At 44.0% G+C, this 16,100-nt stretch overlaps 6 protein-coding genes across 6 annotated transcripts; 3 read left to right on the top strand and 3 right to left on the bottom strand.

The window, feature by feature from the left end:
- On the top strand, nucleotides 1-1,500 carry V1516DRAFT_681674 (uncharacterized protein). Its single transcript, XM_066923279.1, has one exon. It carries the CDS (start codon nucleotides 245-247, stop codon nucleotides 1,247-1,249), a length of 1,005 nt encoding a protein of 334 aa, XP_066775208.1. The 5' UTR covers nucleotides 1-244; the 3' UTR covers nucleotides 1,250-1,500.
- V1516DRAFT_681672 (uncharacterized protein) lies at nucleotides 1,319-5,286 on the bottom strand. Its single transcript, XM_066923278.1, has 2 exons — nucleotides 4,059-5,286; nucleotides 1,319-4,009 (listed from the first exon to the last, which is right to left on the bottom strand). The coding sequence occupies exons 1-2, from the start codon at nucleotides 5,101-5,103 to the stop codon at nucleotides 1,638-1,640; spliced, it is 3,417 nt and encodes a 1,138-aa protein (XP_066775207.1). The 5' UTR covers nucleotides 5,104-5,286; the 3' UTR covers nucleotides 1,319-1,637.
- Nucleotides 5,287-5,839: 553 nt separating this feature from the next.
- On the top strand, nucleotides 5,840-7,352 carry V1516DRAFT_681670 (Thiolase, N-terminal domain-containing protein). Its single transcript, XM_066923277.1, has one exon. The coding sequence runs from the start codon at nucleotides 5,991-5,993 to the stop codon at nucleotides 7,242-7,244; it is 1,254 nt and encodes a 417-aa protein (XP_066775206.1). The 5' UTR covers nucleotides 5,840-5,990; the 3' UTR covers nucleotides 7,245-7,352.
- An 824-nt stretch (nucleotides 7,353-8,176) lies between these two features.
- Nucleotides 8,177-9,451, bottom strand: V1516DRAFT_687792 (methyltransferase TRM13-domain-containing protein; the record flags this gene model as incomplete). Its single annotated transcript, XM_066923751.1, has 1 exon — nucleotides 8,177-9,451. One exon carries the CDS (start codon nucleotides 9,449-9,451, stop codon nucleotides 8,177-8,179), a length of 1,275 nt encoding a protein of 424 aa, XP_066775205.1.
- Nucleotides 9,452-9,653: 202 nt separating this feature from the next.
- Nucleotides 9,654-11,132, top strand: V1516DRAFT_681667 (uncharacterized protein). The gene has a single exon (XM_066923276.1). It carries the CDS (start codon nucleotides 9,751-9,753, stop codon nucleotides 10,894-10,896), a length of 1,146 nt encoding a protein of 381 aa, XP_066775204.1. The 5' UTR covers nucleotides 9,654-9,750; the 3' UTR covers nucleotides 10,897-11,132.
- V1516DRAFT_586022 (sterol-sensing domain of SREBP cleavage-activation-domain-containing protein) lies at nucleotides 10,987-15,634 on the bottom strand. The gene is made up of 3 exons (XM_066919262.1): nucleotides 15,360-15,634; nucleotides 14,255-15,271; nucleotides 10,987-14,202 (listed from the first exon to the last, which is right to left on the bottom strand). Exons 1-3 carry the CDS (start codon nucleotides 15,360-15,362, stop codon nucleotides 11,284-11,286), a joined length of 3,939 nt encoding a protein of 1,312 aa, XP_066775203.1. The 5' UTR covers nucleotides 15,363-15,634; the 3' UTR covers nucleotides 10,987-11,283.
- Nucleotides 15,635-16,100: the final 466 nt, after the last annotated feature.

Genomic DNA, 16,100 nt, shown 5'->3' with positions numbered 1-16,100 from the left:
ACAGACTGCTAGTTCACTCCGTCCCTCAAGTCTCTAAACTCTAACTTTCGCACTCAAAACACGCACTTTTTCACATTTGTTCAAGGACGAGAAAACATTTGTAGTCCATCAATTTTTTTGGTATAGACTTATTTGATTATTATCACAGTGTCTAAGAATTGCCAAACAAGACTCACTTAATTCGGATTCATTATTACTTCTAGTCTAACGCAACTCGAGTTCTTCCGCCTCGGAATATTAAGACATGCTACGACTCGTAGTCTCCTCAGGATTCAGAAAGTCGGGGCAGCCTAGATTGCCAATCGGAAAGCTAGCATCCAGTTTTACCATATGCAACCCCTGCACCGCTGATTTTCAACAGAGGAGACTTGCAAGCTCACGTTCACGGACAAGGCAAAGTCGCACATTCCAGCCAAGAAATTTGGATGCCTCTGAAGATGGATCGGAAGGAAACGAACGTACTCGCCTGACCACTGACGGCGACAACGAGACTACTGATGAACCTACAATTCAGAATTCTTCCCTTCAGACTTCATCGCCTTCTCCGTCTCGTAAAGTTCGCTATACTATTCCTCGCGAAGAATATGATGAGGTAGAAGAAGAAGCACTCAATAATAATGACGACGATTACAACGACTACCGAGACTACGATGATAGTCCAGTTTCTGAGAAAACGGAAATCTCATTTCAGGAGAATACTGCGGCCGATACAGAGGCAAACAAAATTTTATTGAGCAAACTCACCGGCGACCAGCGCTTAGAACTACAACAGCTTGCAGAACTCGGGCAATCTTATAAAACGCTCCTCCAGCGGGGTATCCAGGATGAACAACTCGGCGAGTACGTTGCAAAAAACTACGGCAGAGTGCCCGAAACGAAAAAAGAAGCCCTCGAACTATACAGCCAGGCTATTCAGGATGCACCTAACATGATTGACTTAAATGAAGTTTATGGCAGTCTTCCACTTAACCATAACTCTCCTGCAAATCTCTCTTCGCTTACGCCTGCTGTTTTTGAATCTCTCGAAACTTCTCCGAAACAAATCCAGTACGACCAAGATATACAAATTTCGGAAGTTTCTGGAGATTACTCTAGATGGATTGTTGCAGAGGATCAGCCTTTTGGTTCAGCGCTCAATTATAATGCTTCTATGCCTCCCATGGTCAAGAAAATCATCTTGGATCACATTTCAGCGAATACGGTCCCACCGACAAAGGCAAAGCCGAACCAAAAGCAACGAAGACGTTAGTTTATGGGTACGTCTTTCTCTGTTTCCGCTTTCTGATCCGCTGTAAATACTCTCTTGAAATATAATTGTATCTATTACTATTCAACGAAATTAAAAATTAACTACATTAATATACATTCGTCCTGTGATTTTCACTTTTGTTCTACTTTTTCCGACCTCCCGCCTCTAGTGCTCTTCGCTTGTTGCTGGTGGAACGCGTTTCCTTACGCATATATCGAACAGGCTCTTCGGTTTCATTACTGCCCAAGTATACCTTATGTCGGACCGTCACTGTCGTCCCAGCGACTGGCGTAGGAACATTCATTGCATTCCCAAATTCGTCTTGCTGAAACATAGAAGTCTTTGAAATTGTTAGTTCCTAGTCTTTCTCCTTCTCGAGATGTACTAGTTAAAAACTAACCTTAATGATTGACCTAGAGGGTGTTTCATGCACCTCTCTAATTTTCGCGTCTATCTCTGTTCTTCGTTTTCTTCCTCTCGCTGGCACACTGTTCTCATCGGAGCGATCAACAAATGTGACTGTACGGGAACGCGCCAACGGACTTTCATACATTCTCCTTCTTTTCCTTTCCGGAGGAGGTGAAGTTGGCCGTTCTCCATTCATGTACTCATACTGTGGAATGATATTATTCTCGTATCCGTTATTGAGTCTTGAATTCTGTGCTGTAATTGCCGATAATGGTCCTGTTCGGTTGTAACTAGAGCTATCCATAGCTGGAGCGACCGCTCGATCGTTTCCTGATCGAGAACGTAGCGACCGCGTGGACCGTGGAGTGTCATTGCCTCGAGCAGGGACAGGAATAGAAGACGAACTTGCGAGCTCTGCTTTTCGCTTCCACGAACGAGTCGATGTTCGTGCAGGCGTCGCAGGCTGAGGTTTTCGAGGTTGACGGCCCTGGACAGTAGCCGTTGAAGAACGTTTAGACGATAAAGGCGTCGACGGTGATCCTGATTCAACGATCTTCGTGGATGATGTTTTAAGCTGATTTATAGAAGATTGCTTAACCCGTGTATTCATTTCGGCCCATTTGTCCAAGCTTATATCTGAAGTAAGCATGGAAGCATAGTCAATATTTTCATCTGTCCGATCTGAAACATCTTCAAGAGTTATGGCCTCATTGGAGTTTTCTGTGATCTGGTCTTTGGCAGCTTCAGACTCGCTTTCAATTCGTGGTTCCGATTCGGATTCTTCACATATCGAAGTTACCTCAGCCAAATTTTGGCTAATATCACCAAGCTGGACCATTGATATCTTTTGTTTTGAATTATCTTCGGAATTTTCTTCTTCAGCTTCTTCTTCTGGATTGCTCGCATGACTGAACATCGAAGTTAACTCTTGCTTAACTAACTTTGAATCACTTGTGCTCTCTTTTATCTCTCTTGATTCCGTCAGGTCATCGATCTTAGTACCAGATTTCAAGCTGATAGACGGGCTAAGTGAAATTTCACGTTCCTCTTCAACAAATTCGCTCTCGTCTAGCTCAGACTCCGGAACTTCAAGATTTTCTAAGGTAATCTGCTTAGTTGGTGACCTGCGGAAAATATTCAAGAGCTTCATGGGAGAAAATCTGGATGGCGTTGTAGGTTCTTTAAAAACAGAAATATTCAGACCGGATTTATCAGTGCTGAGTAATGAATCATCCCTCTCTGGCGTGCTAGGTCGGCAGGCACTCTGTTGTGCGACATTTTGATTCTCAGAAGTATTCGGAGAAGCCTCTTGTTCTGTAGACTTTCTTGGGAACGAGATAGAAGCTGAGGCACCTATTTCGACTGTAAGGTTGTTATCAGCTTCATTGTCTTCAGATATCACTTTCATAGTAGTCTCATAATCAGTCACTTCCACCTCTTCGGTTTTGACCTGCCCGTGTAACTCAGGCTCTTTAGAAATATTTGGAATAATCGAAGCTACAGTCGCACTCAGCTCTGATGCTTTTTTCGGAGATCCGGAAGCGGTAAAAAGTTGTCGAACCGGGGATTTTTTTGGAGACGGATTTCTTCTGGGACTCGGTGACAAGCCCCTGTTTGAAAGTAGAAAGAGCTGAGAAGTGATTGAAGGAAGAGAAGGGCTGCCACACCGGGATAACGGAGTGCTGGCTGGAGTCGCCATAGCGGAAGCGGTCCAGTGCTCAGGCTCACTTCGGCGCATTTGTCTCTCCCAGTGAGCGATGTTCTCCGGCAGCGTCTCAGATATGTCTGCATCAGCACAGGAAGAAAGTCCGTCACTCTGAGTCAACTCCTCAAGCGAATCCACTGAAGCATCTCCCTGGGCTGAGTGCATAGATTCGTCACTGTGATCTTCGTGATCTTCCTGCAGCGCTGACGAACTATTTCCTTCTATATCTAAATTCGTCCCCGGCGCATTCCCTTTAATTACTCGACTAGTAGGATTAGAAGCAGCCTTATCATCTAAAGTAATTTCCGCTTCGATCTCAGAGAAATCTGGCGTTTCCAAAAATTCGACTGTATCCATGAATTGATCTGTCTCAGAATCTGATTCGATAGCAGTAGCTGATTGATCTGCAGCTATAGCTGGAACAGGAGAGCAGGAATAATCAGACAAAGCAATATCCGAAGCTGTCATTTCAGATGAAGAATCCGCATAGGCGGCCCGAGAATAGGCTAGCGAAGATGGTCGTTTGGGTATATGGGCAACATTGAACAGCCGCTGGACACGCTCGTATTGTTCGAGCTTAACTTTCGCATCATTCATGGATCGACGTGAAGGCCTAAGAATTTCTGAAAAATTAGGATCATTCAAAGCTATGAAATAGTTAGCAAGCCTACAGCTATTTGAGTCGGGCTAGCATACTTGCTTGACTTATGACAGGAGAAGTAAAGAGAGACTGATCCAAAGCCATATTTGTTCCCGGAGAAAATAGTTGCTCAGTATAACAAATAGATTGCTCCAATGTTGAAGTTTCATTTGATTCAGTATTAGTGCTTATAGGGCTGTTTTGAAAGTCAGTTTGATGAGGTGCAACTAATAAAGGGTCTTCGACCTTCGAAGGACTGATAATGGCGAGGGAGTCATTAGGATCAAGATGAGGACCTAAAGAAATTTGGTGTGATTCTGTATGTAATCCCATTTCGCTGGACGTGCTGACAAAAACTTCTTCAGACGATGAACTGAGTGAGGAAGTCTCAGGTAGAGAAAGCTCTTCGGATGTGACATTATCCGAGACAAGCATGTCGTGATCTGTGTTTTCAGCAAAAGATTCGCTGCTTGTTGATATATTTATTGAAACATCATTGGAGCTATCTCTGAGATGTGGTTGGAAATCTTCATTTTTTTGAGCTGGAAGTTTCACTTCTGGTAATATAGTCGACTCTTGGATAGAATTAGTTTGAGCGTCTTCAGTCATTTGCTGTTCTTCGACAACCGCGACATTCTCATGAGTACGAGAACTTTTGCGTTTACGAGGGGAAGCAGAAGCACGTTTCTGTTTTCTAGTAGAAGAAGAGTGATTCTCTTCTGAGGATTCCAGGATAGAAGAAGGTATCACAGGAAAGTCTTGCAGTTGACCTGAGTTTGACCGAGTTACACGGAAGAGTGGTGTAGCTCTAACAACTTTTGGCGAGATCTCGAAGTTTGCAGGATCGTCTGTTTTCGTGATCTTCGATTCCGCTTTTATGGGGCTTTCGCTCTTTCTTGATCTTGAAGTTCGACGTGAGGTAGAGCTTGAAGTCGTACGTTTAATCGGTGATAGCTGTGTAAAGTCATCCGTATTTAGTACGCTCTTAGAATGCGATCGCAGTACTCGGGTGCTAGATGCTATTATATGAGAGTCATGATCAACAGATGCATCTGGGGGAGGAGTGCCCTCGCGCTTAGTTGACCGAGTCGACCGAGTCATCAGATGCTGTTCTCTCACAGTAGTAATTTTGAAGGTTCAATTATTGAACAAATCAAAATTAATGACTGATGGTTAATTTTTTTGCAGATAGCTTTGCCAATTCTAGTGCGAAAATATATGTAGCTCAAGCTGCTATTCAGGAGTGCTCGTCAGCTCAATTCGCGAAGCAACAAGACTTCTGTTGGTATAATGTGTACTGTTTACGTTGCCACGACAACTGATTAACCCTAATCCGATGCAAGTATAGTCATGTGATGCGTAGCGAGCTGGCGCAATTGGGAGAATTAAGGGACCAAAGGTGTGAAGTAGGATTGAGAGTGCGATAAAGATAGAAATTGAATATGATTGTAGGCGAATGGATGTAAAATCGTAAAATGGATACGTAGACTCAATAAAAATATCAGCTAAGTCATTAGGAGCAAAGATCGCATTAAGTTTCCGTCAAGTTCAGGTTTCTATCTCGCTCAATTATTTCGAACCACTGGTAGACCAGACCAGGCATGAACCTCGGATACGAATCTTGCTAAATTTCCTTTTTCATCTTTTCATCCATCAGTCTAGACAATTTAATAATTATCAAGTCTGCTTTCAAGTTTAGAATCCAAGTACAAGGAATTAAATATACTGTTTGCAAAACGTCATTGGCCTTCATGTGAAAGGGTCACGTGTATTGCGGGGGGGAAAGGTCAGACTGACTTGAGACGCGAGGAACAGCAGATGCCTCGGTCCGAGGCCAAAGCCTGGCAGAGAAGGACCCTATATTTTAACCGAAATCCCCGCTTGATACTTGGGAAGATCTTTAAAAGCGCACAGATCAGAATATTTCAGTTATTATATTCTAGCATTTGAATCAATTTAGTGAACAAGTATTGCGCACAATTTGCATCATGGCCTCCGCACGATTATCCGCATTGGCTGCCCAGCTCAGTCCGAACGAAATTTCAGCCAAATCCAAAATTATTGAAAAGCACCCTGACGATGTTGTAATTTGCGGAGCCTACCGTACTGCACTGACAAAGGGTGGCCGAGGAGGTTTCAAAGATACAGCAGGCGCCGATCTGCTCGTGGGCGTGCTGAAGGGCCTTATCGAGAAGACCGGAGTAGATCCGAAATTTGTTGAAGACGTATGTGTGGGCAATGTGCTTGCACCTGGATCGGGGGCAACAGAACATCGCGCTGCCTGTCTTGCTGCTGGTTTGCCTTATACGACCGCATTTTTGGCGATCAACCGACAATGTTCGTCTGGTCTCATGGCGACGGATCATATCTTCCGCGCTATCGCAACTGGCCAGATTGATGTGGGTATTGCTGGAGGCGTCGAAAGCATGTCAAACAACTATGGGCCGGGTGCGAATAGCCCTTTCTCAGATCTATTGACCAGCGACAGTGAGGCTGCGAAATGTCTGATTCCTATGGGCGTTACATCTGAGAATGTAGCAGAGAAGTATGGTCTAAAGCGGCCAGATCTTGATAAGTTTGCCGCTACTTCATATCAGAAAGCGGAAGCTGCTCAAAAGGCCGGCAAATTTGATGCAGAGATCATTCCTTTAAAGGTCAAATGGTCGGATCCCAAGACAGGTGACGAGAAGGAGATTGTTGTCAACAAGGATGATGGTATTCGTTATGGTGTGACTGCACAATCGCTAGGAGGAATCAAGCCTGCTTTCAAGAAGGAAGGATCCACACATGCAGGCAATGCTTCGCAAGTGAGTGATGGAGCTGCGGCTGTTCTACTGGCCCGCAGATCTGTTGCGGAGAAGCTCGGGTTACCCATCAAGGGTAAGTTTGTTGACTGTGCGGTCGCCGGATGTCCTCCGGAGTTGATGGGTATTGGACCAGCTATTGCAATCCCAAAAGTCTTGAAAAAACAAGGACTTTCGAAGGACGAGGTCGATATCTACGAGATCAATGAAGCATTTGCCAGTCAATGCGTGTTCTCGATCACCGACTGCGGAATAGATAGTACGAAAGTGAATATCAATGGCGGGGCTATTGCGTTTGGCCATCCGTTGGGTTGTACTGGTGCTCGACAGATTGCTACGTTACTCTCACTGTTTGATCAGACAGGAAAGAAAGTAGGAGTGACCTCCATGTGTATTGGAACGGGTATGGGAGCAGCATCGATCATTGTTGCAGAGTGATTTGGGGTTATACAGTAAACAGTGTCGATTAGATATAAATATATTAGCCGAGATTGAAAATTATACTAACGGAGTCATAGTACTCCCGGTTGCCGTGACAATGGAGTGGGCCTCAAGCTCTTGTTCAATCTTCTCCATTAAGCCTTTATGGGAAGCCGCGATATTCGATGCGACGATCATCTTGACCAAGTACGCAGCCGAATACGTACAAGTTTCTCGTAAAACGACTTTGTTCGCCTTCACCTCCACAAACCATTCAGAAGCGGTAGATACCCCCAGCGATGAATGAACTATCACGGACAGCAGTAGTAAGCCCTCGAACGGGTAATAAAATAGAGCATTGTAGTCGGTCTTCGCATGGAGCAAGCCATTAAACAGAGGAATAGAATCTGTGATCGAAAATTTTTTCAGTGAGCCTTTTGCGATGTCGAATTCCTGGCGCGTATGTTCTGGGATTTGGTGGGAAATATCGTGATAATCAACGACTAGTTCGTTAGAAGTTATCAGGAAGACTGTGTTGGATATAATGTCTTTGATCGATTGTATGACTCTTGCTTCATTCTCGACTGTTGTGGCAATTTCAAGCTCGGTAACTATAGTCGATTTCGAAGTCGACTGGTAAATTGACATTATGTCTGATTTTGTAGAAACTATTTGCAGTAGTATCTCAAGGTGGGCTTGGGAAGGAGCATCGAAGGTGATAATACATTTGACCAGTATTACCAACCAAAACAATAGAATATTTCAAACGAAAAAATTTAATTCGAGAAGTATCTTTAATTTGAAATAACTTGCTAGTTTGATATTACTGATAAAAGGTCATCCAAATTCTATTCCTACATAAAATATAATCAGATATAGTATCCAAACCAAAGTTGATACAACAGAGTAAGATTCTAAATATTAAATCCGACCGTTTATGAAACCACGAATTAAGGAACCGCTATTAGACAGATATTCTCAGAAGATACCGACTGATCGACATATCTGACCAGTTCTACTTTAAATCCAAGCGACTGCAAATGGCGAGCGCGAGCGTAATCGATGATTTGACGAGCCTTTATTCCTATTATTTCCCGCTCTTCAATAGGCAGCTTACTCGGATGTAGATATTTATCCTGTTCAGTTGTAGGGTTCAGAGGAGCATCTCGTTCATGGACGTGGTCACATTGATCAGGCCTACTATCTTGCCGTCGGCCACAAACAGCCCAAGAAGTCATTTTGGTAAGGATCTCAAATCCTCGAGAAGTGATCGGCCGCAGTGACTCAACATACGATCGAGGAAAAGTTGAGAAAGTACAACGATGGCGACAACACAAAGCAATCAAAATACCCGACACGGGTATTACGTTGCGGTCACTGCTCGAGTAGTTTGCTAGGCATTGGATCGTTAAATCTGTAGCAGCACCGCACAAATGTTTTGAAATTGCGACTAGGCCAGAACCAGTATTCTCTGGATTCATTTCAAAACATGCATCTTTATATAATGCAAGGTCCTTGATATCGACTTTGAATCGTCTCACATTCGGATGGCGACATGAAGAGTCAAGTTCAGCAGCATCTTTTGCTATCTTTGAGTCAAGTTTCATCCTGGTACCTGCCCTATCGACCAGTAAAAACGATGGATTGACAGATAACCTTTGATGATTCGCAATGATCAGAACCTGATGTAAATATCGCGAAAGTTCACCACGGCCGGCACCAAACTCGACAAAATGATTTTCAGGTCTGACAAGATTGTATCGCTCTAGGTGGGCTATAAGTGAAGCTTGTTGTATTGCATGTTTCTGATTTGATAGTTCAGATAGACGCCGGTCAAGTCCCGAGTGTTGAAGTAATGGCATGTCCGTTTTCACCAAAACCGATTCATTAGCAGGTAACAAGCTCTGTTCAGTGACAATTCGGTTGTATTCTTCTTGTACGAAGCCAATCCACTCAATATATTCGCTGTGGAGTATAGGATTGCTTGAGCTTTGGATCCCATCTTGCCGTGAATCATTAACATTTTGCAAAAACCACGAATCCGTCGGCAGTTGACTACTCTTCTTGGACTGGCATTTTTTCAAATGTCGCTGCAAGTCTTTTTTCCAAACAGAATGCGTCGAATCTAAAGGGCAATATATTCGCTCAGATCTGGGCTCATTTTCTTTTGCTCCATCTACAAGTATATGCTGTGCACAATAACGTTCGGTTTCTCGTCGCGTCATGTTGCATCTTCGGAGCTGTTTATGAGGTAACAGGTATTCGCATTGCAGTCTGTCAGGTTTCTTGCCAGATGATATCTTTTTTTGCGGTAAAAGGTGGTGATCGAGTTGTCGTTTTAATCCAGTTCCAGATTTTCTGTCTTCTTTTGGTATTAACCGTTCCATTTTGATTTTTGTCCTACATTTAGTATATCCCTGGGTCGAATAAGGATTTTGTCCATTTTTATTCTCCCAATCAACATGTTTTCCCAAGTAACGTCATAATCCCAAGAAAATCTGAACCATCTAAATGGTTTCGCATCATGAAGAAACTTCGTTTATCATCTTCCCATAGGACACCAGTATTGGGTCTTTATCGGGCATTATTGCGACATTCAAATATTCTAAGCCAGCAAAACTCACCTTATATTACGGGCCGATACAGTGAACAGCTGAATCGGACTATTCGAACGCAATTCCGCCAAAATGCCAAAATCAACAACGAGTCTCGGTGCAGACGAGTGCTCGAACAAGCTTACTTAGACGAGTTATTATTGCGAAGGGCCTCCCGAGCTGCTGATGAGAAGAGTCTACAGCAATTGCACAAACGAATCGAATGCGAATTGATAAAGCAGACGCACAAGAAATTCAGATTCAGCTCGCACAGCATCCGAACACCAGAGGAAGAGAAGTCGTATTCGGAAAAATTGCGAAAACAGACGATTGTTGACCGGGAACAATTTTTTCTAAAATATCTGTACCCGGAATTACCCGATCAAGAGGTTGTGCAATTATCACTTCAGCGTCATGAGAAACGAAAAGAGGTTCGGCACTTGCGGAAATTAATTTACAGAGGTTTCAACCCGTTTGTACCGACCGTGCGATTAATCCGTGGCCCGATGCTATATTACATCCGAATGCCCGCGATGCCCTCAAGGTATACTGCGAATCTGTCTCGACTTGTCAAACTTCATCAGCAGGAACTAGACTTCATCCCTGCTGTTAACCAAGCTATCGACTACGCAGTAATGCAAGATGAATGGGAGTTTCTGCTTCACATATCCTCGCTTGGCTATGATCCAATGGAATTTCAAGCCGAACTGGCAGATCTGCATCGTGTTGTGCCCAAACTATCACTCTCGACTGCGATGTCTTCCAAAATTGACTCGCCATTTGCTTCCTTCGTGAAAATAATAAAACCTCTTGCATCAAAACAGGATAATTCTGACCTTCTATATAAATTCTTGAAAGATAATACCACATACTCAAAATCTCATATCGAAATTGCTGAATATACTTGCGATCTTTTCCGTGACCGATACGCGAAGCGGCCAATTTATCGACAGTCAATGACCAGGCGAGCTGCAAACCTCAAGTACAGCTTCTACAGAAACTCCCATGATTTCCAAAGAAGATTTGCGTTTTCGAATCTACAAGCTCAGCAGGCCTGTCTTGAAGCCGATCTCTGATACTTCTCTTCTCCGTTCTCTATTCACTCATATTTCAAATCTTTTGCTCTTATTCTTTCTTTTTATCTTACAACAAACGAAAATAAAAATAAAAAATTATCTACCTCGGAATCCATATCAGTATCAAAAACATAATCAAACCATAATCAACGCAATCCATAATTTGATACAGAGGCAGAACAATTACAATAATATTAATAATAAAAACAATAAATAGAAATCCTTCCAATAAAAACAATAGACTATTCTGTGTATGTTACAAATCAAAAACAGCATTTTTTGAGCTCAAGCACACGGCAGAAATGCAAAACATAAAAGAACAAAAAAAAAACTAAAATTAGAAAATAGGCAGAAAAGAAAGTTGTCAAATATGAAGAGAAGGAACTTTTATCCCAGATTCTGTTTGGCTGCCCCACTCATTAGTCCACCTCCCATCAAACCCCCTCGACGGCCAGACAAACCTGGAGTCTTAAACGTATCGACTGGCAATGATGAGAACCTTGATGCATTTAGTCCACCACTCATCAATCCTCCACCTCCTCCAACTGGCGAGCGCATCGGGCTTTCAGCCGGCGAGCTAGTTACGCTCCCGCGAGATGTCGACCGTCGTCCAACACGACGACGACGACTTGCATATGCTAAGCCGATTTCTTCTTCGCCAGTGGCTTCCGTTGGACTAATAATTTCTTCGGAACCAAAATATAACACCTTAACTGTATTTCCAAAGCCAACCACGGCAGATCGATGACCTAGCTTACACACGGGACCAATATGCGATACAAGAAGATCTTGTTCATCTTGGTGATGTTGGTGTGTATGAGAATGCCGATGACGACGGTGACGATGACTATACGCTTCATCACTATCGTAATCTGAAGAACTCCTTCTGTGCGTTCGCGATCCTCGGAGCGGATATCTAAGTGGCATCCGCTCATTGTAGTCCGGCCGAAGATCATATGCACATACTGTACCGTCCATACTCATCGTCCAACCTTCCCATTGTTCCTCAACCAGTGAGGGTATTCTTACAGATCCATTGCTGACGCCATTCCGGACAGATCTATTTCGACCCAAATTGCGTTGACGAACAACTTTGCTTTCTGAATCCATACTCTCAATCAGCATTGTGGGTTTCCGCCGAATTCCCATTATCACATTTATGTCAGTAACTATCCATCCTGAAACGCCCTCAAGCCAATGCTGGCGTTCTAGCGCACTTTCAAATCCAATACATCGCTTCTCGCGAGGATCACGCTCGACTCGAAGGCAGATATTACGCCGCGCACGATTACTGTTGACATAGGTGTGCATGATTAACATGCCTGATTCACGCTCCGAATATGCAATACATAATGTACCGATAGTCGAACAACCGCAGAAAGGACAATGCTGAGGATGATCATGAAAGGCTCGTAAAGTTCCTCGACGATGTGGCGCGATCTGAAACGTTTTCACAATTGTCCCAGTTTGCACATCTATAAGGTCAACCATTATTGCCCGAGCACGAAGAATCATACCGATAAGTGGTAAAGGAATTATGGTACAAGATTCTTGAATAACAGTAGGCGGCGCTGTATATGTTGATGGCTGTGAAAGTGCTCCGGATATTGGATCAACGGTCTGCTGTTCAAGCGTCGGAATCATACCAGGCCGAAGTTCAAGCGGTTGCGATAACCACGTCGTACGAATAAGCATAGTAATTACAATACCACCTGAGCGAGATACTGAGACAATACGCTTTGGCAAGCGCGGAGTGAAAAGCTTTTCTACTGAAACAAGCGGCTCCTTTGAGATCTGGTGTTCGAATACAATTCCCGTGGAATCCGTCGAAATTTGATACAAAAATCCGCTCCGGCTAACAACAATGAAATTAACCCGAGTTACCATACCAGGAACTTTTTCGGTTAAAAATAGCGTAGCAAGTGGAGACGAATTGACCAGACCAGCAAGTTCCACTGACCATACAAACCTAGAAGTAGCAATACTCCAGCAATGTACAGTTCCTGATCGTAAACAGATTGCTAGAAACCTTCCATCAGTATCTAATGCCATTGCAGAAACGGGCCACGAGTCAGCCGGAAGCGGAATTTTGCTGGGTTTTTGCGTCCGCCGGGAATTCACCTGCCATAGCAGAACTTTGTGATCCAATCCGATTGATGCAACCATACCATTAGCTGAAGTATTTAACATGACTATATCTAAACTGTGATAGCCAGATAAATCTTTGGTAACGAAAACCGGACTAGAACTAAATCTGGGATCATACTCCTGTTCATCGCGAACATCTCGTAAAACGTATTCCAATAGTGCTGCGACTGAAGCAACGGCTAGACCAATAACAAAAAAGTACCGGATAACCTGCGCGGAAGTCATAGAAAATCGTGAAATCGAATGCATTGATGAAGGTCGGATAAGGCTTTCAAGAGATGGAAGATTGCTATTTTCAGAATGTAAAATGAAATATGCCGGTTCATAATACTGAATAACTAATGATGTCCGCTTAGGAAGTAATGATGAGATCATATCAGTCCCCAAAAATTGCTTACAGAAGCTCCACCATTTCCACATAGGAAGTACGGTCGATGTATCTGAAGATCCATTATTCCGTGTCGATCGAGAAAATACAGAAGTACCTTGAGCGGCCACCGGAACAAAGCTGTTATATAATTGATGCAAAGACCACTGGTGGCCTAAAACTGCGTAATCTGGTGATCGCATATATTGTAATTTTAGTGAGAGGAGAAACACTCCGGTGACCGTTGCGCCTGCTGTTGTTGTTGTTGGCACAGCACCTTGAGTGAAATATGACAGAATCTTTGGAAGTGGGTTCCAAGATGAAGTTTCGGGAGGATCGATAGCAGTTTCGTCATCGGAATCTTCAATGTCACTTGATGGATTTTCCTGGCTGGTCTTGATTAGGTCTTCCAGTTCCAAGCGCCGAACATCGATTGAAAGAACTGCGAGAAAATAAGTTGTATGCAAAAAATAGTCGATAATAAGCGCGACGATGGAAAAAAAACAAATCTGAGATAACGGAGAAGAGAAGAAAAGAGTTGTAATGAACAGAAAAACACAGTTACAAGCGTATGTAACTGATGATAGGAAGCCGACTCGACCGAGCGCTGTTCCGATTCGAACAGTAGCGGGCTGTTCAGGCTTTGTATATTTGAGGGCATTGACTAAACGAAACATATTTTCGGTACTAATGACGACAAATATGAAAGGAAATGCTTGCTTCGGCGCTTGAGAAATGTCGACCGAAATTAGGTAGAGAACAGTAGCAGCGCCAGCCATTGAGAGGCACATCTAGAAGATTTAGTATTCGAGAAAATAAAAAAGCAAAACAATTTAGATATACCTCTACCACGAAAGCAGTAAAAAGTCCAACTTTGGAACGTACAGCTCTTGTACGCCTTAAGGAAAGAATGAGATATAAAACCGTGATCACATAGCCAGCAAAGAGGACTAGGTTTCCCCTTCGCGTCAGAGGATCGAGTTCCTGGATAAGCTCTATTCGAGACTTTGAGCCTGAATTAAATACGGTCATATCAACTAATTCTAAAGATCCATTGAAAGCAGATTGCTGTAAAGATTGGACGTTTCTTTCCCATGTATCGCTTGTACTTGATGAGATACCATCTGACGGATCCAAGTTGCAAAATAATGAGATTATGAAACCATCACAAGATAGTAGTCGATCATTTTCAAACGCAGACCCTGCCAAAACCACGTTAGGAGATATTAGTACTGACAAGTTGCTAGATTGGGAAGAAGACAACGGAGAAGAAGATGAAGAAGAGTGAGGGAAGACGTTCGAGTTTTGATGATATGTACACTGACGAATGAGGGTATCAACAGGATCGGGATCTGCTTTGAATTTTGATATCGAATTTTCCCAGTAAAGAGTTGGAGATAGAAAGACGCATTTTTCTAGCGGTATATCGGCGAGCAATTGGTCCTGCAGAGTCCACGTAAGGTCGAGAATGCGCTTCGAAAGAAGAGGGTCAGTGTCCGATGCAGTGCGAATCCAAGCCTGCTTGACAGCAATATTTGGAGAATAATCTGAACATGAATTTAATCCAAAGGAGGAGTTTGCGCAAATTATCCAGTCTGATACAGGAGCGAGAGATGGTCCATAGGGCGAGATTGAGGGAAAGGCGGAAGGGGAGATGGGGGAAACCAAGTCTCTGAACAGACAGGAGAGAAATGGATATGCGAGGGCCAAAGCAAGAGAGGAAGCCCAGAGGATGAACAATTGCGGGCGATGTACTACAGATAGAGAGTAGAATTGGAAGAAACGGTAGATGTCCGAGTCGGGGGTGAGGTCGTTAGCGTAACGAGTACCGCGGAGGAACGCCAGGACGACAGTCCGGAGCTGTTGAAGGAGAAAAGGTTAGCACAGAGATACTTTTTGCGGACCGCAGTAGCAACAACTGCAGCACAATTGCGGGAGGACAACGAACCATTTCAGCGAGGGAAGCGTCGAGAGCGCATACGCGGACGCGAAGGCTGGTTTTTGACGAGGTATGCCGACACAGGCGCAGATGCGCTGCTAGGCGGAAGGACGATTTCTCGTGTACCTGTGACGACGACGACGACGACGAAGCGGGAAAGGACGGTGCGACGACGACGACAACGACAACGACAACAGGACTATGCGGATAAGAAGGAGAGGAGAGGAGAGGAGGAGAAAAGTGAGGACAGAAAAGGAGAAGAACAGGAAATGGCAGAGAAAGTCGTAGTAGAAATGGTCGGCGGAATGATGGCGGGGGAAGACGAGGGAAGGGAAAAGTTAGAGAGGAGCGGTGTGTGTGTGAAAGCGGTGAGAGGAGAGTGAGGGAGTAGGGCCTCTGTTGGGTCTGTCCGGCTTTGTCGAAGGCAGAGAGGGAGACACCGCGAGCCAAGCAGCGTACGAAAGACTTCACGACTCTGCCAGCACGAAGAACAGAGCAGAACTAAAGCCCGAGCAATAAGACTATCGATGAGACGGATTATGGTTTATTTTAGTTTTTTAGAAAAAGAAAGAGGAGACTTGGGGGTGGACAGTGGAAAGAAGCGAAAAGTTTGTAGGGCGTTTACACACAGAGTGTGGGAAGGAACGAGAGGGACGGCAGTGCAGCAAGCGGGACAAGACGTCGACCAGGTCTGCGACAACGAAGGACTTCCTTCTACGGAGACAACGACGACGACGACATCGGCAGGAA

Source organism: Lipomyces oligophaga (assembly GCF_038497815.1).
Source record: "Lipomyces oligophaga strain CBS 7107 unplaced genomic scaffold V1516scaffold_9, whole genome shotgun sequence".
NCBI classification, from domain to species: domain Eukaryota; kingdom Fungi; phylum Ascomycota; class Lipomycetes; order Lipomycetales; family Lipomycetaceae; genus Lipomyces; species [Lipomyces] oligophaga.
This window is presented reverse-complemented; position numbering and strand designations above follow the sequence as displayed.

Bases quoted from the DNA above. Each gene is read 5' to 3' on its own strand.
- V1516DRAFT_681670 (XM_066923277.1), top strand. From the start codon at position 5,991: ATGGCCTCCGCACGATTATCCGCATTGGCTGCCCAGCTCAGTCCGAAC.
- V1516DRAFT_586022 (XM_066919262.1), bottom strand. The intron at 14,203-14,254 runs GTATATCTAAAT...TAAATCTTCTAG, and splicing joins TTACTGCTTTCGTGGTAGAG to ATGTGCCTCTCAATGGCTGG.
- V1516DRAFT_681667 (XM_066923276.1), top strand. From the start codon at position 9,751: ATGAAGAAACTTCGTTTATCATCTTCCCATAGGACACCAGTATTGGGT.
- V1516DRAFT_681674 (XM_066923279.1), top strand. From the start codon at position 245: ATGCTACGACTCGTAGTCTCCTCAGGATTCAGAAAGTCGGGGCAGCCT.
- V1516DRAFT_681672 (XM_066923278.1), bottom strand. From the start codon at position 5,103: ATGACTCGGTCGACTCGGTCAACTAAGCGCGAGGGCACTCCTCCCCCA. The intron at 4,010-4,058 runs GTATGCTAGCCC...ACTATTTCATAG, and splicing joins TCCTGTCATAAGTCAAGCAA to CTTTGAATGATCCTAATTTT.